This window comes from Anser brachyrhynchus (genome assembly GCF_964034855.1).
Source record: "Anser brachyrhynchus genome assembly, chromosome: 5".
In the NCBI taxonomy this organism is placed as follows: Eukaryota; Metazoa; Chordata; class Aves; order Anseriformes; family Anatidae; genus Anser; species Anser brachyrhynchus.
The window spans coordinates 26,756,463-26,783,573 of NC_137699.1; the positions used below are offsets into that span (position 1 = coordinate 26,756,463).

The 27,111-nt window shown below is 33.3% G+C and overlaps 1 protein-coding gene across 1 annotated transcript in view; it reads left to right on the forward strand.

Annotated features, from left to right (window-relative positions):
* The window catches only part of RYR3 (ryanodine receptor 3), a 243,221-nt gene that overhangs the window by 205,398 nt on the left and 10,712 nt on the right, over positions 1–27,111 (forward strand). Inside the window, exons 76-98 of the mRNA XM_080595279.1 lie at positions 16–147; positions 981–1,093; positions 3,815–3,914; positions 6,612–6,721; positions 7,536–7,587; positions 8,276–8,329; positions 8,614–8,713; positions 8,989–9,068; positions 9,332–9,408; positions 11,002–11,075; positions 11,318–11,335; positions 11,840–11,920; positions 12,344–12,432; positions 12,825–12,953; positions 13,359–13,463; positions 13,888–13,969; positions 14,305–15,626; positions 18,481–18,539; positions 19,361–19,529; positions 20,225–20,311; positions 22,389–22,586; positions 23,961–24,091; positions 26,742–26,784. Coding sequence (XP_080451405.1) covers positions 16–147; positions 981–1,093; positions 3,815–3,914; positions 6,612–6,721; positions 7,536–7,587; positions 8,276–8,329; positions 8,614–8,713; positions 8,989–9,068; positions 9,332–9,408; positions 11,002–11,075; positions 11,318–11,335; positions 11,840–11,920; positions 12,344–12,432; positions 12,825–12,953; positions 13,359–13,463; positions 13,888–13,969; positions 14,305–15,626; positions 18,481–18,539; positions 19,361–19,529; positions 20,225–20,311; positions 22,389–22,586; positions 23,961–24,091; positions 26,742–26,784 — 3,405 coding nt within the window. The remainder of the gene's footprint in view (positions 1–15; positions 148–980; positions 1,094–3,814; positions 3,915–6,611; positions 6,722–7,535; positions 7,588–8,275; positions 8,330–8,613; positions 8,714–8,988; positions 9,069–9,331; positions 9,409–11,001; positions 11,076–11,317; positions 11,336–11,839; positions 11,921–12,343; positions 12,433–12,824; positions 12,954–13,358; positions 13,464–13,887; positions 13,970–14,304; positions 15,627–18,480; positions 18,540–19,360; positions 19,530–20,224; positions 20,312–22,388; positions 22,587–23,960; positions 24,092–26,741; positions 26,785–27,111) is intronic.

The window sequence follows — 27,111 nt, forward strand, 5'->3', positions numbered from 1 at the left end:
TATGTTGCTTTTTAGTCTGATGATCCAGCTGTGAAATGGCAGTTAAATCTGTATAAAGACATTTTGAAAAGTGATGAGCCTACTGACCCTGAGAAAAATGTGGAACGTGTGCAGAGGATATCAGCTGCTCTGTATCATCTGGAGCAGGTATAAAGTTACATGTCTACACTGTGCTTGTTTTAAAGTAGAATGAGTTTCTTTCCTTATAGAAATTATTTCCAATTCAGAGTGTGTCATTAAAATTTTCAGATGAAAGCAATGCATGCACACACACACACAGATGTCTATATATGCAAAGTTTTTAATGTCATGTGCTGAAGTGCCTCAATTTTGTTTCAGGGAAATCTCAGGATGTATTTGCCCTTGCAAAACTTTACTGTAAAGAGTTGTATGAAGTATAACGTACAAAACATCAACATTCAGTAGATGAAAACTCTGGAATTTTAGGGAGAAATGTTTGCATGTACATTTACTTCTAATATTACTGATTTTAGCCTGTCTTCCATTTCTGTACGAGGATTCTATAGCAACTTTTGAATCTAGTTGTCTGTGCATTCAAATGCTACTATTTTAAATACAAAAATGCATTTATAATCTTCCCACGTAAAGTTAATTCTTTTCATTCACAAGTGATATAGCACAGAAATTTGTTCACATGAATGATTAAATATGCATAGTTATAAACAGGCAAAGTAATCATTATGGAGTTTTATGTAGGAGTCCCACCCATGAGATATTCTGGTATCTCAAGCTTTCCTGTATGAACTGAGAGGCACTGTATATAAGGCCCTCAGTATTTTTTCAAAGTATTTAAAAATATATATTTTTTTCAGATGATGTAGGGTTTTTGTAACTTTTCTAACTTGTTAGCAAATTGTAAATTTTCTCATTTTTTAGATACATTAACCAGTGTCTAAAAAGAAAATTTGGAATTAAACGTGGAGTTTCCATAGTATGTAATAAAAGATATTTTCCCATAGGTTGAACAACCGCTGAGATCAAAGAAAGCTGTTTGGCATAAACTCCTGTCAAAACAACGCAAAAGGGCTGTTGTTGCTTGTTTTAGAATGGCACCATTGTACAACCTGCCCAGGTAAATGGCTGAAAGATTTATTTTTCATTAATTTTGTTTACATTTCTGAGCGGAAATATTACTTGTGTGTATACCTGCAAGTTTGCTACTTGTTTGGATTGTGTAATGGAGTCTAAGAAACAAGAGTTGGGTAGTTATCAGCTAATTCCTCACAGTAGCAAAATACGTGTCTCATGACAAATAACCAGAGGGGAAAAAGACCATAGGAATTACACTGCTTCAAAACCAAAATGCTTCATTTTTGTCAGCCGTTATTTTCTATATTTCCTCATGTTATTTGTGAAAAATATGTTAAGATGTTGTTGCTGTTTCTGTCCTTTTTTTTTTTTTTTTGCCTCTGATTGGTTGTGCTTTATTCTCCTGTGTTTGTATATTTTTAAAGCTTTTTTTTATATGGCAATACTCTTATTGCATGAACACTCCATGCTCTAGCTTGCATGAAGCTTGCATCTAGCTTGCATCTTCAGCTATTACATCCAAATTATATATGCAGTAAAGGAGATATTGCGGCAGAGCAGTGCACAATGAGATTTTGTACTTGCGTGTTGCTCTGCTTATTACTCCAGTTGAAAGTAGATACCACAAAGTCTGAGATAAAGTGCATCCCATGCCTGGAGTCATCTACTGATTTAAACCATGTATTAACACCATAAGCAATTACTGTCCTTTCACTACCATGTTCTTTTCAATGTGCTTTGTATTCAGGTGCAGCCTAAGCACATTTCTAATGAAATTTGCTTCTTCACTTTTGTGTTTTATCATGGTTCATGTTTAATATTTTTGTTCAAAGATTGTTTGCAAAGTATTTAACAAAAGAGTTGCATTACATTTTAAAATGCCTGTATAAAGCCTATTTACATGCTTGTTGTCAGCTAAAGGTCTGTAGCTGTGCCACTAACATACTGAGAAGAATGCAAGGTTTGCACAAGACAAATAAAAGCCAGTTATACCATAAAAAGCAAACATCTTCATGAAAATAGTAGTTCTAAAGTCTAATAGCTCTCTAAACTGTCACAATGCCACTAGGCAATCTTTATGGAGACAGAAAGAAATGAAATGAAACAACATGAAACCAAACTGATTAGGGTTGAACTATCAAGTAATTTATCTTCAAGAACTCTGCTTCAAAAAACAAGAGGAAGTGGTAGATATTTCAGTATAACAATTTTGTGAAGTTTTTTTTTTATAAATGTATTCTGGATTTATAATTCTTAACATGTTTGGATTATATATGAGCACCTAAATGATAAAAATAATTCATTTTATTTTTGTCTTAAAAAACATATATTTAGGATTCATGAGGTTGATGTAAGACTTGCCAAGGGGCAAAATGTGTTATGAATCTGTATTTTCGTTTTCAAGAAAATACAGAATAATACTCATTGAAATATAAAACTTAGAGTATCTGTAATTTTCATTAAAAACTTCGCTGTAAAAACAAAACAACAACAACAAAAAAACCAACGAGGTTGGTTCTTCTCAATCTTTATGGTAGATTTTATGGTGGAGTTTAAACCTAATTTTAGTATGAATGTGAGGCAAATCTGTCCCATTATTTCTTCTTCCAGATTATAAAAATGAGCTCTCTATTTTAACCAATTTTTATTGTTTTTTTTAAAATTAATTTTTAATTAAAATTTTAATTTTGATATCTGCATTTCAAAAAAAGGCAAGAGTGAAAAAACTCCTCAGTTGATAGGTGCAGAAAAAAAAAGTTTTAATATTCATTAGTTTATAGACAGATTTTTCTAGGTAAATCATTGGATTCTGACAGGAAAATAAGGCTACCACACTATTTTGCACCTTATTGCATATATAACTCTCTCTGTCATTTAAATTGATAGTGTTGTTAAGACATCTGAACCCTAGGGAGTCTAATTTCAAGTTGGGTGTGATTAATTCTAAGAGCTATGTTAATCGAATTGCACCACAGTTTCAAATGCAGCTCCTGATATCTTGTATATTTCCTCAGTTTAGTTGCAGCTTTGTATTGGGAGTGTTAGTTCTAAAATTGATGATTTATTTAAAGGGCAGTAAATTAAAAGGCAGTAAGCAAACAGTTTATGGCGATACTTTAATTTATCCTAGAAAAGATTAATATCTTCAGTGGATAATGATCCCTTTCTTTTGATAATTTTCTGGAGATTTATATGGCTTTCAATATAATTTAATGTTAATTTCCCATTTAAATCTATTTTTCTTCAAATGCATTCTTATATGTATCAGTTTTTAGGAATTCCAGTAGGATATTTCAGCAATTGAACTGTCTTGTTGATATGCAGGTTTGTTAAATTATAGAAAAAATGTTTTAACTTCTTTCATAACTTTTTCAAGTACTTCCTTTTCTGAGAAGTACTATGAGGTACAAAATAAATAGTAGTTTTATTTTTTTTTCCAAGGAAAAAATGTCAGTGAAGTTAGAAAATACTAATTCTTTATTCTCTGTTTAATGAATGTATGTTAACAGCTTTGAAATAGTGTCTTGTATGAGAAATGCATTCTCTAAGATTTTCATATTTATGTTTCATCTTTTAAGGAAATTAATTTGTAAATTATTTGTCTTATTGTCTATCATCTGTATATGCACATAGATACAGCAAAGTTATACATGGCAATTTTTCATACAGAGTTTACAAATACATTCTTTCTGACTACTTTATTGAATTTAACTTGTGCCTTTGTTGTTAGTTCTTCAATGAAAACCTATATGCTTTTCTTCAGACACAAAATTAGCAATTTCTTCCTGAGCACCTTTCAACGTGTTTGGCTGGAAAAAGTACATGAAAAAACTCAGTATGACAGGCTTATACTCAAGTTAACGGTAATGTAACTTGTGGAGAGCCTCTTCCTTATGCGCACACTTATTCCTTCCCAGCCATGATTTGATGTTGCCATAAAACATGAATTTGTACAATTTTCAGAGTGTATTCTGATTGGTCAGTTTTTGAAAACTGATAATAAAATGTCACCAGTGCAGGAGGGAGAGTATAAAGGGTTGACTAAATATCTGTGTCACCATAAAATGAGAATTTATGTGCAGTGTCTTTAGACAAGTCATAGTATATACCATCAATTTGTATAATTATCGGTGCAGGATAAAAGTGAACAAAAAGGCTTTGTGGAACAACCTTTGTAACCTCATGTAGAGCACCTCAAAACAAGATTTTCCCTCAAATGCGATGTAATTATGGGATGGTTTGGTCAATATTATGCGTAGTCTTATTGCCATGAGCTGTATTTTCTGTGGAAAATTTTCCAGTTAAATTACTACTTTATAATAGTAATCAATATACCTAAGAGTTTTCTAAAATTGGTCTTTTTCTAGAGAAGTTTTTAGATATTTTTAATGCAGCTTCTTTGAGGACACATTATCACTGCCCAGAGTTGCAACTGAAAGGAAAGAAGCTGATGTTTGCCTTCTTTGTGTGGAAGAAGGCAGTGATTGTCTGCACATAACGTGCTGGAAAGCACTTGATAATTATTTTGCTGTTGACAACCAACTTCTGCTGTCTCTATATGCTAGATCTAGTAAACTAAATTACATCTAGTAGGAGTAAATCCCACCCACTCGCTCTCAGTCTTTTAAAGTATGTACTTTTCCCATGCTTGTATTAAGGCACCAGTCCCATAATTTCACTTACAATGTGTATTAGCACTCTAAAAGCCTTCAGAAGAAAAAGTTTTATATACGTGTGTAATAAAAAAAAAAAACGTAAGAATGTTCAAAAATATGTGCAGATTTGTCGCTGAAAGTTATGTTTTACTTTTTGTTTCACTGACCAATCAGAGGATCAGAATTGTACAAACACGTATCCTTACTAATCATTAACCACCTGAGCTGTTATACTATGTTCCTTTACCCCTCTTGATCTCACTTTCACAACCCCCCCCAGGCACCGTTCTATTAACCTCTTCCTCCATGGCTATCAGAACTATTGGATAGAAACAGAGGAATATTCATTTGAGGAGAAACTAGTTCAGGATTTGGCTGTAAGTACTGATATAATTGGGCATCTTTTCAGTGCCCACTTCAGTGTATATTTCATGTATCTATAACCTATATTTTATTTTTATGTACTGTATACATACACATAAATTTTTAAAATATCAATCCTTATGCCCCAGGGCATAAGTTCATTTTCTGCTGTGATTAAAAAGACATTCAACCTGTGATGCACAGTGAAGTGCATTAAGGTGCTTTATGCCTTCAGTTGAACTATAGTGATACTCATTCTTGGGAAGAGAGATGGTTTAGAGGAACTGTCCAACTATTTTTGTCATTATGGTAATTCCTATGTTCCTATATTTTATTTACTCTTCTTTTTAAAGCTTGACGCAATTGATGCTTTTCCCCTTTTTTAAATTTTCATTGGTGCATAATATTTAATTTTAACATTTTCAGCTTTGATGCAAATTATTTTTGCTATTTTATTGTTGATACATCATAAGGAGATGAAAATATATGCAGCCATATTCAGCAAAAATTTGCTTTATGTGTGAACTTGATGGAAATGATTGATAAACTTGAGCATTTTGGTACTTACATCAATTCAGAAAAACTGCTGTTTTATCTCTTCCATCTCTGTTGTCAGTTTGTCTAAAATACTTCTATGGGACCTATCTTGGTGATATGTAAACACCGTGAAAATGAATATATGGATCCATGGATCACATGAAGATGCATCAGGAGATGCTTCAGAGTTAGCAGAAGCAATTATGTTTTTTTTTAGCAGTTTTTTTTTTTTTAAAGACCAGCTGGTATAGAACATTGTATGATCTTCCAAAATTACAGCTAATATATTCTTATACTCTAGACAATTGTATGGTCTTTGCTTCATTTTTTGCTTTTTTTTTTTTGAAAGGAAGAAATGCAAATTTTAGTCAAAACAGTGATTACAACAATTCTATAATAATTACAAACCCCACCAAAGGGTCACAAGACAAATAAGGTGAAGGTAATAAACTGCTCTTTTGTCAGTGCTAGCTACTTCAAACTGCCAAAAATGTTTGAAGTTGACAGTAAGAGTTGTTCTTACATTTCTTGAGTCAAAGTCACCTAGAGATGATATATGAATGTAATCTAGCAAATAGTAGCCAGAATATGATGCATCTGACAATATTATTAAAAATAATTCAATTTACCAATCAATTCTCCAGAACATAATTGAGCTGAGACTTTCTTTCAGTTCTGGTCCAATGGAAACCTACACATAATTTCTGCTGAATAAGGCCTCCCTAAGATTTTCACTTGTGTTATTCTCAATACCTTGCAAATGAGAAACTTCTAATGGTACTATCAAATGTGAATAAAAGAATCAGATACTGTAAGTCCTTCTTAGTCATACAGGCAAATAGTGTTGCAGGCTCTGGTAAACTGCTGAATAAGATGAGTACTGAAAGTTAATACAATTTGGACAAAACAAAATTAATTAAATCCTTTCCTAAGCTTAATTGGTCTTTTTTTTCTTACTCATGAAGCTTAATTTGTATATTCTGATATAAATCTATATAACCACAGACACCTCCAAAAAAAGATGAAGAAGAAGAGGAAGATACTGAGAAAAAACAGCCTGATCCACTTCATCAGATTATCCTTTATTTTAGTCGCAATGCTCTCACAGAGAGGAGGTAAAATAGCCGTGTTGAAAAATGCATTAAATAAAATCACACAGTAACTGAATTTCTAATAATACTACATAATGGATTTAACATAACTGTAGTTCAGTATTATCCATGGTGAATACTTTTTTTCCACTCTGTTTCATTAGAGTTTTCTTGTATTTAAACTCAGTATGACCTTTATATTGAGGCAAATATTGGCAATTTTGAGATTTTAAAAGCTTGTTAAATACTCAATACAGAAATAATGAAACCAGAATTCTCATAGAAACATAAAGTCTACAAGAACTGTTGCTTCATCCAGTGTATCCTCTTCTGGTAATAGATAAGTGTTCTTACTGTTGGCATTCATTGCATTTTATTCATTATGTTAGAAAAGGTTCCAAAATAGCATTGATGATTAGCATGATTCTCTTACAGTTTCTGTTCTAGACTGTTGATCAGAATATGCATTTAGTATAAGAAGAGTACTCGTCCAGTGCTTCATATATTTTTCTATATTGTACTGTAATCTTATTATCTGATAGAATAATTATAATTTGTACCTCCATAATGCTTTTCTGCACTTGCAACAGACAGTGATCCTTACTTACTCAACTAAATTGGATGTCTAAAATATTCCTCTAAATTGTTTAATTAAAGTTACATAGATATGGTTTGAGATTAGAAAATATATTTATAATAGTATTTTCCAATGTAATAGGAATTCAAGGAAGTATATGCGTACTTCCCATTAGTAAAAATGGTATTTACTTATTATTAGGAATATGACGTCTTTTTATTACTACATCATAAAATAATTTAGAATATTTTCTCTTTATAGCAAACTAGAAGATGATCCTTTATATATCGCCTATTCTGCCATGATGGCAAAGGTAAATACAGAATTTCAAGCTCCAACCCTTGTTCCATTCAGATACTTCCGATTAATTTCAGATGCTTTTCCTTGTCTCCTTAAGTGGACTGCTTCATACTAGTCATTTCTGTATTTTTAATGAAACAAATGGTGTTCAGAGCAATAAGAAATTTCCTGCTTTAAAATAATACCATAAAATTCCAGTTGGTGCAATCCTGTTGATACCACTTGGCAGTTAGTTTTGTACAAGGTTAACTTGAGAAGTCTTAACAGTATTAGTTATCTTGATTCTTAGGGTCATTATCTTGGAGTTACTATGTGAAGTCTGTCAAAAGAAAGTTGACAGTGTTTGCACTGAGATTGATTATGGCTGATGCTTCCAAATCAGGAGAGTTTGACTTTGAAGATCAATATTGTGCATATGAATAGAGAGATGACGTAAGAACACATAACCTACACTTACATGTTACATATATAGTTGGATTAATACCCTGAAGTATCCATACCTAACATAGTATCAGCTTCTTAGTGGAGATAAGCACAAATATGTAGGATTACAGGAATCTTAAATCTTCTGACTGGACTTAGTTATTGCTTTAAACATTTCCTTGAATGGTTATCTTTTTTAGTCTAAATACTGTAGTAAAAATCGCCATTACGTTTCATACTAAGAAAATGTTGTGATTTCTATTTCTTAACATAATAAGAGCTGTCAGGAAGAAGAGGAGGAAGAAGAGGAAGAAAAAGAGAAGACATTTGAGGTAAGAATTTAAATCTTATTTCTTTCTCATCGCCTAAAGTGCAAGATAGAATTTTAAATATGTCCACTACAATAACTGCAAGGATAAAACAGCATGTATTGAGTTGCTTTATGAGGTTATTCATATAGAAGAAAGCGTGTTCTGAAATTTTGGAATCAGACAATCCATGGATTATGCAGGCAGATGGCATTTAATAACTTGAGATTTCTCATATTTGTATGTTGCCTGAGTCAGTTTGTATTTGTCAGTCTGTAATTTGTTCTCACTTTTGTTCCCAAACCCAGGAGAAAGAAATGGAAAAGCAGAGAACTCTTTACCAGCAAGCTCGCTTGCATGATCGTGGAGCTGCTGAGATGGTCCTTCAGATGATTAGTGCAAGCAAAGGTAATGTTTTGTGAAGTATTAAGTACACACAATAAACATATCATGTATAGTGAGATATATATATATAATGTATTATGTCATTATACGTATGATGTGTGTATCATAAACAACTTGTTATACATATCATATGTATGTCTTACACAATTTGTGTATAGTCTATAATGAGGCAAAATAAATGTGAATTACGACTACATTTAGGTAAAATTTTTGGACTGTTTTTCTGATTGATTAGTTCATACTTGCAAGTTTTATTGACTGTACCGTTCTCTTGACAGGTCATACAGGACCCATGGTTGTTGAAACATTAAAACTTGGTATTGCTATTCTAAATGGTGGGAATACCATAGTTCAACAGGTAATGCTTTCCTAACTATTGAGAGTCTTGTTTGTATAAAGGAAACAACTAATTTGGAGAATTCTAGTGTTCTGTTGTATTTTTATTTTAGTGCATTTAATTTTAGGCTAAACGATGAAGATACATCAGGGTATTTTTGCTACAGTAACAGTGATATTATTACTTGCTAGTGATTTGCATTTAGAATGGTAATTTAGGAAATTGTTAATTTACATAAATTTAATACAGACTTTTTTCCTCCAAATGTCCCCCATATCCTCTAGAAAATGTTAGACTACCTGAAGGAGAAAAAGGATGCTGGATTCTTTCAAAGTCTCTCTGGCTTGATGCAGTCCTGCAGGTAAAACCATAAATCATATTATTACTGTTTCAGTTTTATTTGGGTTGGTAGCTTATTGCCCACTCCAGGTGGATTTGTTAGATTCAAATTAGACAGGTCACAGATTGTAGAGCTCTCTGTTTTTTTGTGAAAATTTTTGTGAATCAGAGTAGCAGTGTGTTAATCTTTTAGAATATTCTTCCAAAGAAGAAAATAAAGCAAAGATTATATGTATGCATTTGAAGGGTTAGTTTGGAGAGGCAGGAAAGCAAAATGTAATAGCTCCTTTACTGGTCCCAGATCCCTCAAGATTTCTGGATGGTTCTAAGGATGGAGAAAAGCCATTACTGAAGGAGAGACAGGCCAGTGGAGCTTTATTAAACTATCAGTTTCTGCACATCTCTGACGAGTCACATAATCTCTTCATCTGAACCCTCTGCATGTGTATCAAGTTTGTTAGAGGTGGCATGTGGCCGGTGAGATCACTGTAGTCCATTCACTTGACAAAACAGAACTTCAAATTAGTTAAGGTAAATGTCTCTCATAAAGAAGGTGGAAAACCGTTGGTGTTTCTGATTACTCGTACAGTAGGCAACCTCCTTTTCTCAACCGTTTAAAGCAACAGAAGGGTTGTGAAGCAGTAGACTGGGAATCAGAAGTGGAGAAGCTGTATGAGGAAAGGAAGAACTGTGGAAGGGATGTTGACCTGCATTGTAGAAATTATCATTTAGTAGTTGCAGTGTAATTAAATAACGTCTATTCTATCTTGTCATTTTTCCCATTTATGTAGAACACTGTAGCAAGCACCTGCAATGATGTTATTACCAATTGTGTATGTATATTGTTCAGGACTCCCTTAAAAAAGAAGTTTTTGATAAAATGACTTGAGCACTGACAAGAGAATGAAAATAATGCTTTGAAGAATGCTCCACGTCTTGTTTTTAAGGATATGACTAGAACTTAGAACACGTGTATGCGTTACAGTTTAACTGAAAAAGTGTATATAATCATATAATTATATTTGGACTAGGTGAATTAAAGTATTCTGACTGAGAAGAATCAGCACCTGCTATTCCAGGTACTCGGCTGTGCCAAGGTAGCACAAAAAATGTGCTATTTTGATCACAGAAGATATGGGGACTCATTCCATATATGTCTTCTGAGTATGGAATCAGTTTCCATATGTCTTAGGAATAATATAAAAATGCATAATATATACAGCAACAATATAAAAGTAGTGAAATGTCATGGAAAACAGCGTGACTGAGAAGTAACTCAAGTGATGCTCTTTTGGCAGACATGTTTAAGAGTGGTTTCAAGTTGTTTTTCGTTTATACATAAAACCATGAATGATGTTACTGGAAGTGAAGTTAGGGGAATGGTAAGACCTGATCTGAGACTCATTTCTTCACAGATATGGACATTCGAGCCTTATTTTCATCCCAAGTCCCTTTATTTAATATTCATATTTAGTAAAATGTGAGGCAGTGCATGTTACATATTACAGCGGGTCAAGACTAGTAGTTGAAGGCCTCCAAAAATTTCCTAGAAGAAAATAATTTTCTGTTGTGTACTACAGTACTTTTTCTTTTTTTTTTTTTTTTTTAATATAAGTGTTCTTGACTTGAATGCGTTTGAGAGACAAAATAAAGCTGAAGGCCTGGGAATGGTTACTGAAGAAGGAACTCGTAAGTAGAATGAAACTGATAACCAGTGGTGCTTAAAACATTATTTGTGCTTCCTTCTTACACTAGAAATGTTATTTAACTTGGTTTGAGGTTTCTGTTTTCAGACTTAATATAAATAATTTTAAGGTTTGATTTCTGAATATGCATTATATTTACAAAATCTTTAGCAATATTTTTAAAGAAAAAGTTGTAACTTCCAATATTCTTATCCTGTATTCTTGTTATTTTTCTTTAATCCACAGTCATCGTTCGTGAGCGTGGTATGTTTGGGTACAGTTTTTGATACAGTTTTTGTTGCAAAAGCGTGTTGCAAATACAGAAAGAAATCTTTGATTGCATCTTTCCAGACAGCTTTAGGTTTAGCTTTATGGTCTGCAGCAGGTTGTGTGTTAAGCTGTTCAGCTTGGATAAACAGTCTGATGCTTATTAAAGAAGTATCATTCATATTTAAGGCATGATTTTATTCATAACTAACCATTTAATTATTAAATATATAATGTGTAGTTCGTTTTTTTGTTGTTTTGTTTTAGTGTTTTTTTTTAACACATGGATGCATTGGAGTGCTAAATATTTTGGCTTTGCTTTTTGTCTGTTTTCCTTTTCATTATTTTCAGTCTGTTTCTTTAAATTGCTTTAAAGCAGCTTTTATAGCACTGTGTTTTTTTACTAGAATCTCCAATTTTGAAGGATACTGTAAGATTATGTGTTCTGCATATTTAATAATAACAGTTTTCACATTATCATTGTATTTATATATTTTCAAGGTGAAAAAGTGTTGCAGCATGATGAATTTACTCGAGATCTATTTAGATTTTTACAACTGCTCTGTGAAGGGCATAACAATGGTAAGTGAACTGAATCACTTTTGGGGAAAAGTGATGACTGTGAGTAATAAGCCTGTTCTTAAACAGAGCCGAATAGAATCAATTCTAAATTTTTTTTTCCTGTAATTAATTTAGTATTCTGAGAAAAAGTGGCATGCCAAAAATCTTAATTGTGGATTTTAATTTGAATTTTTAAGTCTTAATGTACTTTCAGATTTTATGCAGATGATTAATCAGTAAAGCCTGTTGCAAGGCATATGGTTAACAACTCTTCAGTTGTGTTTGTATTGTGATATATTGTAGTTCAATTTCCAGCACAGATAATGAGCATCTGTATTCAGGAAGGTACTTAAAAAGAATGTATTCTCCATGAATATATGAAAACAATCTTGTATTTTCCAATCCTATACACAGTAATGAAGCGCAAATCACTTATTATTTCAGATTTTCAAAATTACCTACGTACTCAGATGGGCAACACCACAACAGTGAATATTATCATTAGTACTGTTGACTATCTCTTGCGTCTTCAGGTGAGGAAAAATCAGAGTAAAATGGAATATAACATAATTTTCTTCATTTTTATAAATTCACATTTTGTTAGAATCAAAAGTGAAGCTACTCTTTTCAGGGGTATTAATAATAAAGAATTTTGATTTAATTAATTTTGTCTTTTCTTCCTTCTTAAAATAGATGACGTTTCAGAATTGTTTGGGAAACCAAATGTTTGTTACTTTATTTCATTGTTTACTTCTTTAGGCAGCACAGTTGGATAAAAATGTAAAAAGCTATTGTCATGAGAAATAGATTGACAAAGAAATAATAAATTGCAGCTGATTCAACCTTTGGTGATAGGCATGCACACAGTAAATACTGCATACAAAATCCAAAATTAGAAAAGATAACACTTTTTTTTTTTCCTTAGGAATCAATCAGTGACTTTTATTGGTACTATTCAGGAAAAGATGTCATTGATGAATCAGGACAACGTAACTTCTCTAAAGCTTTGGCTGTCACCAAACAAATATTCAATTCCCTTACAGAATATATTCAGGTAAACAAAACTTTTTTGCCCAAGATACTAACAGTGAAGTTCTGTGATTACATGGTCTGATCATCTCCTATTGTAAATATTTGACTTTACTTTTCTAACTTTTGAAAAAGTTACATGGAATCACTGGTCTGGTATAACGTTAATACTAAGGTAATGCCTGCATATTTGACTTTTTTTTTTTTTTATATGGACTACATACCACAGGAATTTTGGGAAACTTTCTCATGCAGCTTCATGGAAGTCTGAAATTTCTGGGGTTTGATTGTTTATTTTATCTTTTTTTTTTTTTTTGTGGTGGTGGGGTGGTGGTGGTTTGTTTGTTTTTCAGGTAGAAATCTTAGGTAAATTATTTTCATATTTTGATTTTATATAAATAAAAAAATATATTTCTCTTAATTTTTTTAGGGCCCTTGCATAGGTAACCAACAAAGTCTGGCTCATAGTAGGCTGTGGGATGCAGTTGTTGGCTTTCTTCATGTCTTTGCCAATATGCAGATGAAACTTTCACAGGTATTTGGCAAGAGGCAAATAGTGCTTTTTTGCATCTGGTTATAAATTACAGTCAAGTGAGTGTTGAACTCTGTAAATAACATACTGTCTCTCATTGGCTATGCATGGGCTACTGTCATGTAGAGGTCCAACACTGAATCTTTGGACTAACACCGTCATACCACTCTTTTTAACCATCAGTCATCACTGTGCACTTAACATTTTCTAATACAAACTTAATCCTTTCAACTTATTTGTACCTTTATGATAATGAATGTGGCAATTTGGTCTCTTCCTCCTTGTTACAAAAACCTGATGATCTGTTAGAGCAGAAGCACCATTAAAAGCATGGTTCCTGTGCTACAGCTAAGGAGGAAAAGGGAAGAGCTGGATAAATACGAAGAAAACACAAACTTATATTCAGTTTTTTGTTTTTATTTTACAGGACTCTGCTCAGATTGAATTGCTTAAAGAACTGCTAGATCTACTAAAGGATATGGTAGTCATGCTGTTGTCACTGCTTGAAGGTTGTAGCTGTTTTTCTTTATGCAAATATTATTGCCTCTGCTTCATAATGTAAAGTGCAATAATTATATTAATCTTTCTAAACAGTTTTTCAGTTGCCTCAAATAATAAATGCCAGGACAAAACTTATTTCATATTTATTTAACAATTATTCTGGAATATACATATCCATGAAAAAGAGGGCTACTGGAGAAATGCATGTTGTAAGAAAAATTACAAAGGCTGAAGAATGAAATTCTTAGTTGTTGGCTTTTTGTTATGTTCTCAGCATGAATATGAAATTTATTTATTTACAATATAGAGGCATCAAATAACTTACTGTTTTAACACTGTTTAGGTAATGTTGTAAACGGAACGATCGGAAAACAAATGGTCGATACGCTTGTAGAATCATCTAGCAATGTAGAATTGATTTTGAAATTTTTTGACATGTTCCTCAAATTAAAAGATCTAACTAACTCAGATGCTTTCAAAGAACATGACCCAGATGGTAAAGGCATAATTTCAAAAAAGGAATTCCAGAAGTCAATGGAGGCTCAAAAACAATATATACAGTCAGAGATTGAATTCCTGCTATCCTGTGCAGAAGCTGATGAAAATGACATGTTTAACTATGTCGATTTTGTGGAAAGATTCCATGAACCAGCCAAAGACATTGGATTTAATGTAGCAGTATTGCTAACAAACCTTTCAGAACACATGCCTAACGATTCACGCCTTCAGAGTTTACTTGAACCTGCAGAAAGTGTTCTTAATTACTTTGAACCATACCTTGGCCGTATTGAAATAATGGGTGGAGCCAAGAAAATAGAAAGAGTTTACTTTGAAATCAGTGAGTCCAGTAGAATGCAGTGGGAGAAGCCACAGGTGAAGGAATCCAAAAGGCAGTTCATATTTGATGTTGTAAATGAAGGTGGAGAGCAAGAAAAGATGGAACTCTTTGTGAATTTCTGTGAAGACACAATCTTTGAAATGCAGTTAGCATCACAGATCTCTGAAACTGATTCAGCTGAGAGGCCTGAGGAAGAGGAAGAAGAGTCTTGCTATGTTGTAGATATTGGAGATGATGAGGAAGAAGAAAAGTCCCTGGAATCTCCTTCAGCTTTTGCAATGGCCTGTGCTGCAGTGAAGAAGAATGTTACCAACTTTTTTAAAATGGTCACTGTGAAGAACCTAAGAAAACAGTACAGGAAAGTTAGAAAGATGACAGTAAAAGAGATGGTGAAAGTGTTTTTCTCCTTTTTCTGGATCCTATTTGTAGGGATGTTCCAACTGTTCTTTACTATAGTGTGGGGAATTTTCCAGATTCTTTGGAGCACTGTATTTGGGGGTGGCCTGGTTGAAGGAGCCAAAAACATTAAAGTCACTAAAATATTAGGGGACATGCCTGACCCAACACAGTTTGGAATCCATGATGATGTTACAGAAGCAGAAAAAGCTGAAGGTGCTGAGCATGGCATTAGAGCTGAACTTGTCCAGTTTGTAAAGGGCGAAAAGGCAGAAACTGACATTATCTCTGATATTTTTGGCATTCCTACCAAAAAAGAAGGTGGCTCAAAACATGGTCACGATGCTGGACTTGGGGATATTGCAGAAATACTTGGTTCTGATATACAGTCTTCTTTGGAAAACACAGTTCGTAAGAAAAAAGGATTACAGGTATGTTAAGAGATTTTAAATTTCTTTGCAGAAAATAATACAAATATATTGCTAATTTTTCTATTAGTAGTTGAATTATTTGCCAGTTAACGAATTAATAAATGTTCTGGATGAGAACATACTTTATAATCTCTACTCTTAAAAAAAAATACATAGAAGAGCTTACATTGCAGAAAAAAGCAGCACAAGGTGTTTAGATTGCACTTCAGTAAGTTGTTGTCACTGTTTATTTGGATTTTATTCAAACAAAAATTGATAGTAGATTGCTAGGCACAGTGTTTGCTTTAAATGGTTTACAGTCCTGTTCAATCTATATGCCTATTTTTTAAACAGTATGCTTCAATTACCTTTTAATTTACTTTCTCCATAATAATTCTTTATCATTATTTTTTCTTCTACATGCTTTAGTAATTATACACTAATCACATACCATAAAACATCCCTTTCCCTTTTATTTGAAATAATTTTACTTGAATTTATTATTACTTTAAAGTTTATCATAGTCTCATACTTTACATTCATTTGTGAACAATTTACTGTGTTCCACTCTGCTGAGATGCATAAAATTTATAATTCTGTTTTAAAATAGATTTGAGCTAAAGGTCAAAACCCAAATGCTTTTGTCAGATTTGGAAGGCATCATGTTTAAGCTGTATTTCAGATCTGTTTCTACTTGGTATTCAAATACTTTTTTCTTCTCATCGGATTTAATATACCTTTATATCTTTATAATATATCTTTATAATATACTTTCCAGAAATTTACAAGATAAACCTCCATTGTACAACTTTTTAGTTCATTATTTCCTCTTCATTCAAATGTTTTCATCCAAGATTTGTCTATTCCCTACAGATTGAACTATACTTTTCCATTTATTTTCTTACTTGTTTATGCATTCATTTTTATGTCTGTAATGAAAATATTTTTAACTTAAGGATTTTAGATCTGAGTAAATACTCTAAAATTTTCCTCAGCAAATTTTGCTTTTCTTTGACTTGTTCATTTCTCTCAGATTTGTTTGTAAGTATTTATAAGCATCTGTGCTGAGAGCCATGCAGGTTAACAAGTAAGGAAAGAAGTGAATAGTGAGCTAAGTTACTCGTAGCAATGAAATCAACAACTGCCTGAGAAGTTAAGAAGACCCTTAAAATAGCAGATTCATATCACTGAAGTAATGCATATGGGTGGAAAATTTTGTATGTAAAATTATGGGTTTTGAGATCATCATTACTACTTGGTTAGGAAATCTTGGCTTAGAGTCATGCAGTAGTATCAGTTCAATGAAAATGTCAGTCAACGCAGATCAAAAAAGTAAACAGAAATTTTGAATTGTTAAGGATGGAATTGAGGGAATTAAAATGAAGTATTGTTATGCCCCATGAACCCAAGGTATACCTGCATCTTGCAGACCAGGGTCTCCCATTTCAGAAAGAATATGTTAGAACTGAAAAAGGTTCAGTGAAGGTGAAAAAGTTATCATAGATATGGAACATATCTTATCTATGGAATTAAATAGGCTAAGGCTCTTTAGCCTGGAAAGAAGGCAACTGAGAGAGCATATGATAGAGGGATGGAGAAGATGGATAGGAATTTTTTTGATTCTTCCCCCACCTTAACCCTTAGAAGAATTAGAGGTGATCAAGGGATCGATCCCTGAATTACCCTCCACCAGCTTGAGAACTTTGGGGAACCTCTTTGTGGAAGATCTATACATGCTTGCATCACAGGTACTCACTGGATGAGAGGTGAAATAAGTAAAGCAAGATCTATTTAGTAAATTCTTTTTTAAATTATTTCACTACTTATTTACAAGAGGTAGGCATCCAGATGACTAGTAATGAAAAAGTTTAGATAACTATGTATATTTAGCAAGAGAAACAGAAATGTAGAATTCACCAATAGACAACTGGTGTCTATGCACGTTGAGAGATTACAGAAAGGGTTAAGAGCTAACACAGGTTTTTACAAAAGTGAATGGTAACAAATTTAGGCACTTCAGATTTCTTTTGTAATCTAGATCTTGGGATCCTGCATCTCTTTGCTTTTCAGTGAAGCTTAGATACTGAAATGCATTTTAAATGAGCTTACTTTGATCTTGCAACATAAAGCCTAAAGGTATTTGAAATCGGGACCCCAGCTTCTCTGCTGCAGTTAGCCTTCTGTTAAATTGTATATTGGTTTTTCCTTATCTGAAGGGACTGTTGAAAACATATATTTAGGTGGTTGTGAGTTGTGCCAGGTGGTTTAATGGGTCATCTATCCAACTAAGATAAATAGTTTCAGGAATAACATTGCGTAAGTAACAGTTATTTAGGTCTTCATCAGATTTCAATTGCATCAGTTGATTTTGACAAAGTAATTGGGTTTTGTAATGCCTAATAATTACATGGATCATTTTCACATTTTTGATGCTGTCACTGACATAATACATTATTCCTTGTTTTATATTTGGAAGGAGACAAATTGATGCTCATTTTCTACATAACCACTAACTGCACTGAGTCTTTGTGAGTGAACTTGAGGGTGTGATCTGGATGTAGTTAGCTTCATCCTCAGTTGGTCACATAATTTGTCTGATAATGGTGAATAATTACTTTACGGTATTCAGTCAACTGCAATAGTTACAGTATTGATAATACTATACTGAAAAAGCTATCAGAAGAAGAATGGTTGCAGCGTTCACTGTCAAAATCTAGTCTGAGCTGTCCATTTAAATAAAATCTAACTCTTTAAAAGTGCAAATTGGTATAAAAGATACAGTTTGGTAACCAATTTGTTTCTTAGAAAACAGTAACAAAAGTTACCAAAATTTCATTTGAAAGGATCCATTTTGACAGTTAAATATTTTTTGCAGCTATCTGAAATTGCAAAAGAAGCTGAAGCAGAAAGAAAAGTGGAAGCTGAGAAGGCTGAGTAAGTTATTTTTTCTCTTTAATTCCTTGCTACTTCCTAATGGTAGATAACTTGGCCAGAAAGAATCTGAACAATGCTCAGTATTAAAAGCACTGTATACACACTTTATCTCATCACTATTTCGAAAAGTAGTACAGTCCATAAGAGGTGGCAGTCCATCCCAGTGGACAACAAAATCTGATAAACTTTTTTTTTTTTTTTAAATATATGCAGATATGGCTTGTTTGTTTTAGTAACTAAATTCCCTTATTAATGCATACAGTTCTGGTACTTAATTTTCATAGAGGAGGAACGATTGTCATCTTCTATATATATTATAAAGTTGGACCCTGTGAAGCAAACTTCCTCTTTACTACTCATTCATCCCTGTAACAATACTGATTGCCTTGACTGGAATGAATTCACATTATGATACTAAGATTCAATTGTGATACTGTGTACCAAATCCTAAACTCTTCCTTCAAACCCAAGGCTCAAGAAACTACACATGAACTTTTGAAATTTTTATGTTGTTTGCATCGAGTATACACAGCACTGTGGTTTTTTTTTTTTTTTTTTTTTTTGCTTTTGCTTTTGCTTTTTACCCTTTTGATCTCTCCTCGGCAACTCTATTCTTGCATATAATTGAAGACTAACTTTTATTTTTTAATTTTACATTTTTTGTCTACCTCCTCTTTTACTCACAGTTATCTCCACTTACAGTGTCAAAACTAGTTTGAATTCAAAACCAAACTTTCTGAATTAGATTCTTTCTAAATTAATGCATATTTACAATACAGAAGTTTGTCTACGCATATTTGCTTAGCTAATCTTTCTTCTAGCATGGAAGATGGTGAGAAACAAGATAAAGCAAAGGAAGTACTGTCTGAGCAGCTGGAAGAGGGAAAGGTGAAGAAAAAGAAGAGAAGGCATGGACAAAAAATTGAGAAACCTGAGGCTGTTATGGCTAACTTCTTCAAAGCTTTGGAAATTTATCAAACCAAAATGCTTGTAAGTTTTTCTTAAATTCTGTTAGTCATTCAACTTTTATTCATGTAATAATAGATAGAATATTTTCTTGATATTAAAGGGAGAAATTTCATTATAAAAGGACCATTAGCATGAGTTTTCAAAAGAGTGGCTTTATTGATTCTTTTGTGATTTTTGTAATACGTCATAGAATTATATGAGTAAAATGTATATATATGTGCGTATGTGATTCCCCTTACAGTAGCATAGATTGGGTAATCTCTTGAGCTCCTTGTTAGGAGCTCCTTGTTTTCTATGATCTAATGTCTAGAATCTATTATTTTACTTTCTTTAATAGGGAGCTCCTATAGTTCTATAAGATCTTTCTTTGTTCTTTTAAACATCAAATTAAGAACTTTCTGAAACCTTCTCATGTAGTTTATTCCAGTATTCCAGCACTTGTCTTGCAGATTTCCTTCTAGAAAGTTTTCCCTAATAAACTATTTCAGTATTCCCTGTTGCAATTTTATGTCCATTATTTTTAATCCTGTTCACTCTTCTGTTTACCATTAAATTGAAAAATAGACTGCCAAGAAATGTCCTGCTTATTTTAACTGGTATATGAGGACAGCACAATTACGTATTTACATTCTTAGAAAGCTTGCTGCTTACTTTCTTTATCTTGATATTAGGTACAGGCCATCACTAATTATATATTTTTTTCATTTTATTTTCAGCACTACCTAGCAAGAAATTTTTATAACTTAAGGTTTCTTGCTCTATTTGTTGCATTTGCTATCAACTTTATTCTACTATTTTACAAGGTAAGATTTGGCATTATTCTTTAAATGTCTTTGCTTTTTTCTAGAGGAATATTTAATGTTGGTTCTAAGGCTTGTTTAATAAAGCAAGTATTACAGTCCCTTCAAACACAAACTAAACACATTTAGATATGAAATATTTAAAATAATATTTTAAGCTTTATTACCAGAAGTTGTGACGCTAAACCTGTTCTGTTTTTGCTTGTCTCAGGATGAATGAAAACAGACATTTCATTCATCTGTTGTACTTGAACTTGTGTTTATAGACATTTTTCCATTTACTCACATAAATCTGTTAGTGCTTGGATGGTTAATTTTGTCATGGGAAATTTGAAACCCAATTAAAATAACTTGAATGTCAAAATATCCTCATTTTTAAATCCCCTTTGTTTTAAAGATACTGAGACACTTCACTTAATTGTTCTCAATGATATATTTCTGTTTTAATGATAAAATTTCTCAGTATATTTCTACTTTTCCTGCTTTTTTTAAAAAGCCCTACTGACTACATTAATTTTTAACTGGGAAATACTTCATACATAATTCTAGAATAAAGTTATTGTCTCGAGTTATCTAGATGAGGTCATAGATTACATTTAATTTGTTTACATTTTTTCATGCCTTTCAGGCATGGGGTTTCACATTTGAGGGGGAGTGCTGGCTTTATTTAATTCTTTTTTTTTTCCCATAATTTTTGTGAAGTGAATTACATCTAATGTATGTACATTTTTTCTTATTTGGTGTTTCCATGTAAGAATATAATTCAGTTTTCATTCTTACTTTCTCCATTTGCTGTGTTTTCATTGCCAGTATGATTGTTAGTGACTGTTGTGATTAAGATATTTCTGTACTGGGATTGGGGCTTTGATTGGTATAAATAGGCAGAAAAAATATAAAGCAGGAGATGCCTTTTCATAGTAGACTACTGTTCTTTTTATGTGCATTGTGTGAGATAGATATATCTATGTATATTGTGTGAGTTGCAATAAGCTGATGAATCTTTTGTTTTCCAATATTTCCAAATATTTCCATTTTCTAGTTCTGTTGTTTGCAACCAAAAAGTTCAGAAAAGACAAAAGAAGCTGGCTGAACATTCAGTCTTTAAGGAACCGAATCCTGATCTCAAGTATCTTGAAAAGCATCTGCTATGATACAATTACAGTCTCAGAGACAGGGCGGATAAAGATGCAAAAGGCTCAAAAACTGGATAGAATCTGTGCGCACCATTTCAGCAGAAAGACTGTCAGGGCTATTGAGTCTCCCTTCTTGCCTCTCTTTCTGTTTTATACAGTTAGCGAAGATGGACTTCAAAAGAATATAGAGAAGTCTGTTTCTCTTTTTGACAGTCCTTTTCTTCCCACTCACTTCCGCTTTTCATCAGGTCTTAGAGGTCAGCCAAAAAAACATTCTGTTGTAGAGGGAGGACAAAAATTCATATTTATTAGAGCAAGTCCATATGTCATAGATAGGAAAGGGTCAGTGGGAGCCAAACAGGACAGAAGGGACTTCAGGTTTAAAGGCCAAGTTTTTTAAGTCACTGGCATAATTTAGGGCAATGTGTCAACTTTATTGGTCAGAATATTTACAAAATAGTGATTAAGTATTTAAACTCTAAACCGAGTCATGAAATAAAAGCTTATGGACAATGTACGAATTGATAACACAGTAACTGTTTCTTTCTAGACTCTAGTAATCAGGAACAATGTAGATTACCAAACAATCCTTGAAATCAGTCATACTAGATAATCCAATCATCGCTAGGTTCTTCCAATAAAACATTTGTGCATAACTTTTTCATTTGTTTTCTTTTTGCTTTGGCACTGTTAAAGGAAAGATTTGTAAACTGTCAAATGCTTGTACTTGCTTTTCCTCGCTTCTCTTTTCAGTGAAATGAGATGATGTGGAGACTTCTGCTGTAAAAATGAAGGACGTTACTGTTCAAAGCTAATGCTCTCTGTCATCTTCAGAAGAGCTGGCTTTACAAACATAATTTATTGTAGAAAACTTAGGAATTTGTCATTATAATAAAGGAAAAGCTTTTAACTTTATTATGTGTGCTCTGTGTTTGAATTTCTCTCAGGTGACAGAAGAGCCACTTGATGAGGTAGAGGAGGACTCTAATCTCTGGAACACTTTTGATGAAGAGGAAGAGGAGGAAGGCATGGTGTTTTTTGTTTTAGAAGAAAGTACAGGTTACATGGCACCTGCTCTCAGAGCATTGGCAGTTATTCATACCATCATCTCCTTTGTCTGTGTGATTGGATACTATTGCTTAAAGGCAAGTTCTGAATCTTATTACTACCCTGTATTTGTTAAAGGACATTGTCCCAAAGTAGTTTTTGGAGCTGAAATAAAAATACATATTTCTATTCAGTTGTTTACAAATTCTCACTCTTTCATATGTAGATGTTTTCCTCACATACTAGGTCTGGCAGGCAAGGATAGAGTGAACGTTTTTCATAGCAGTGCATGTGTTTGGATTTAGGTTAAAACTCTTGGTAATGCCCACATCTTGGTTATTGCTGAGCAGTGAATGCATGGTGTGGAAGTTTTCTCTTTTCTTTACCCACTCTGTGTGCCCTTCAGTGAGCATGCTGGGAGTGGGCAAGAGGTCAGGAGGATGCACAGCTGGGACAGCTGACCCAGACTGAACAAAGGGATATTCCGTGCTCAGAAAGAAAAACTGGGCTGGGGGGGAGGGGGACTTATTTTCTGGGTGGCTGTTGGTCAGCATTGGTCCGTTTGTGGGAGGTGGTGAGTTGTTTTTCTCTCTTCTCACTTATTAAACTGTTTGTGACTCAACCCAGTTTTCTTGTTTTGTTCTTCGGGCTCTTTCCCCTGTTCTACTAGGGGTGGGGTGCAGTAAGCAAGCAGCTGCATGGATGCTTAGTTGCTGGCTGCAACACCTCACGTCAGTACCTGTAGGTAATTCAGTGCTATGATGCAACACCAAAGCATACTACACTGTTATTTAAACCATTCAGACAGCACATGGTTTTATGTTTAAGTGGTAGCCAAATTTTTGTCTGCACCAATGGAATCCTCTGTTTTACAATGAATTATCATGAGAGGAAAAAAAAAAAAAGGCACTAATGCTTCCAGCAACCTCTAATTTGAATTTTTTGGGAGTAATGGCAAGCTTACTTTATGTGAGATTATGAAAGAAAGAAATTGAAACAAACTATTCTGGCTCACCAGGGCAGTCCGTCTTTCTCAATTCCTTGTTCCTCCTTCATTTTATTGTTGACTTGCTCATTCTGGAGTTCAAAGTCATCCTATATTACTGCTGATGAACAGCAGGACTCTCAGCTGTCCAACAAGATTACAAAATTGGGGCAGTGAATGCAACAGTCTCTAGAATCTTGTTTTATGCTCTAAGTTGAATTTCATTATTTAGTATGAATATATATATATTACTCATGATCATATTCTAAGAGCTGCTAGAACTTCTTGGTCAGTAACAGGAATCAACATTATTGCTGAGATGAGAATACCTTAGTCACATCTCTGATCGCTGTTTCTATTCGTCAGGATACTAGCATGATGTTTGGTTTTATATAGTGTTATAAAGAGTACTTAATGCTGTAGATAGATATCACAGGTTCTAAAAATATATAAACCATGACCAAGATGTCCACTGTCATTTTCATAGGTCCCTCTGGTTGTATTCAAGAGAGAAAAGGAAGTAGCTAGGAAGCTGGAATTTGATGGATTATACATAACTGAACAGCCATCTGAAGATGATATTAAAGGACAATGGGATCGCCTGGTTATAAACACACCGTATGTACAATTAAATGTTTATATATAAATTCTTTATAAAGATTCTATTTCATTAAGCCACTGATCTAGAACCTAACCTGTCCACATGCAACTAGTACATCTAACATAAAGGCATCTTTCACTTACATTAGATGCCACAGTAGTAGATTCTAATATGAAATCCTGTATTATCAGTTTATTTCATAAATATTATATTAACATGTATTTCCCCCTCCTTTTCATTGTTCTGAGGTTTGCAAGAATTGTACATCTTGCCCCACAAGCTCTCTCAAAGCCATTTCACACGTTAGTCACAATGTAGAATTTTCCTTGGCTCAATTTCATGTTCATATTGTACAGCGGTATTCTCTCCTGCCATTTTTCCCCATTTCTTGCTAACAAAATTTGTATATGACAGGAGAAGTAAATGTAACATAAAATAGCAATCCCAGAATTTGAGTAGTCTGCCAGTTATTAGTCAGGTTGTATGCGTTAACAAATATTGTAGTAGTCATACACTGATTCTAGGAGACTCGCCTGCTGTTCTGGGTGTGAATGATACAAGTGTAGGCAAGAGGAGGAAAAGTATCAGTAGGCTCTTCCGGCTGAGCTTTAGCAGTTTTTTCAAGAGGTCACCCTGAATTTCTTTTCCCCCTCTACATGTTGTTTTACCAGAGTAGCTGGATACATAAGTCAGTCTAAATTGCCATTAAGACATACAGTCAAACAGATTATTTCTGATTATAACAAGCACAAACTAAATACAAGTCACAAAACAGATTTTGGCTAAAATACATGCAGGCATAAATAGCTATTTGATAAAAACAAGCCAGCAAAGATCAACTCAATGCACCAGAGTGACAATATGCTGGCAAATAGCCAAAATATCTATTTTATCAGACATACTACATTTTTGTGTTATAAATAGTGCCCTTATTACTTTCATTAAAATTATTACATCCACATTATTAGAAATTCTTGAATGCATTTTTTTTCCTGCACCAGATTTTTAAGATTTTTTATTTAAGTTGAAATGTATACTACAATAGGTTACTTGATTATTTTTTTTATTTTATTTTTGGTAATGTTGCCAAAATATTTTTAAATATAGAGTGGTCTTTCATTTGGTGTGTAGAAGGCTGAATGCTAGAATGTATAATAAGAATCAACAGTAATGAACTGGGAAGCAATTGTGTTTCATACAGGATTCTAAGAAAAAATGTATTATCAGGCACAGCTGAATTCAGTATGCAAGCTTGCATTTATTTGTTGATTTTATTTGTTATTTAGCTAACTTTATTTTCTTTGATAATAGGGAGTTTGTCTTGTTTGTGTAAAAATAGTTTCCATAAATTCCTCATGCTTCCCTTTCTGGATACTTTCTCCTACTCATGGTGTATATGGCCTTGGCAGCAGCATGGCTGCTCTATCAATTAAGTTAAATTAAACATACACAGTTCAGTGAAATATTGATCTATGTTATTTGTATTTATATAGATACTTAGAAAAATGCTATTTGTCCTTCTGATTAAGGATAGACTTGAATGTGACTGCTGGAGGGTACCCACTGCTCTGAATGTGCTGAAATGTCCTTTTTATAAGTTAAAAAAGTATTTAAAAAGACAGAACAGGTAGCCTGATAAATGCAGCATGGTTACATGTTTGCAGTAAAAGACAGACACAAACTGGCTACAGCAGAATCAAATGTGGCTTAGAAATCTTAGAAAACAAGGAAAAAAGTAGGAATATAGAAGACCAGAATATACCATCTGAGTATTTGTCTGACAATTTGTCTTTATCTGAAAGGGTGGTCTGGAATTTCATTCAGAAATTCGATTTGGAAAAACTAGCTGGGAAGTTTTCCTCAACTCCTGGCAGTAGAACAGTATTCTGGAATCTTACTCTTCCAATGTTAAAGCTTGCTTTATTTTTTACTAGGTTTGTTGTTTAGTTCAGTTGCTTTTTTTTTTTTTCTTTACCTTTCTGCATGCTCTGTAGCTGAACTGTCTTGGTGCTTTAGAATTATAAATGGTTTTTACTAGTTTTGTTCTGGGATTTTAGATTCAATGTCAAAAATATTGTACACCTGAGTACAAGATCACCATTGACTCCTGTTTTTTTCCCAAATGACCATTGCATTTTTGTGTTTTTTTTTTTGTTGTTGTTGTTGTTCATTCTTTGTGTTTTTGTTTTAATTTGAATTTGATGTTGGCAAACTGTTCACTGTTTCCCAAGTGTTCAGCCTCTATTTGAAATGTAATGCAGTGAATTGAAGAATTATTTAGTCTACAAAACTCTTTATTTTCCTCTCAAAATGATCGTGTATATTGATTTTATGGCTAGGAGCAATAAAGTCGTTAGATACGGAGTTGTTAGGCTCATAAGGTGACATTTGCTGTGCTGTCCTTTTGTAGCCAATCATATTTGTGCCTGAGAAGAAGAAAAAGGGGGGGGGGGGGGATGATATTGCAGTGATTCGTAGTTCAAATAGGCTGTCCTGACAGCTGTTGTCCATGTCAAAAGAAAATGTTCTCACAATTCAAAGTGGTGTGTGTGGTTGAATGAGTACCCAAACCTGCACTGATCATGAACATGGTATTTTGTTGTTGTTTTATTTTCTTTCCCCTAACAGTCTTGAATAAATTCGAATATCTTTTCCCTATCTTCGCAGGTCCTTTCCTAACAATTACTGGGACAAATTTGTAAAACGGAAGGTAAACTTCTTAAATTTCTATTATATTATTCATAGCAGGAATACACTATTCAGTTAATTGGGATATCTATGTGTAATATGTTTCTGTACACAGAGATATACAAATAATTGAGACCTGAAATTTGTTTTATGGAAGTCACTGTTGTGGTAAATTTCTCTGTGAACAGGCAGTTTAGAGTAAGTGGGAGGCAGGAGGAAGAAAGAATGCTTTGGTTTACTTCCTAGACTCACACACTAAATAACCTTGTGCTGTCAATCAGCCATACAGGCCTAATTTACAGACATTGTCATCTTTAGGATACAAAGCCCCCTCATCCCCCTAAAAAAG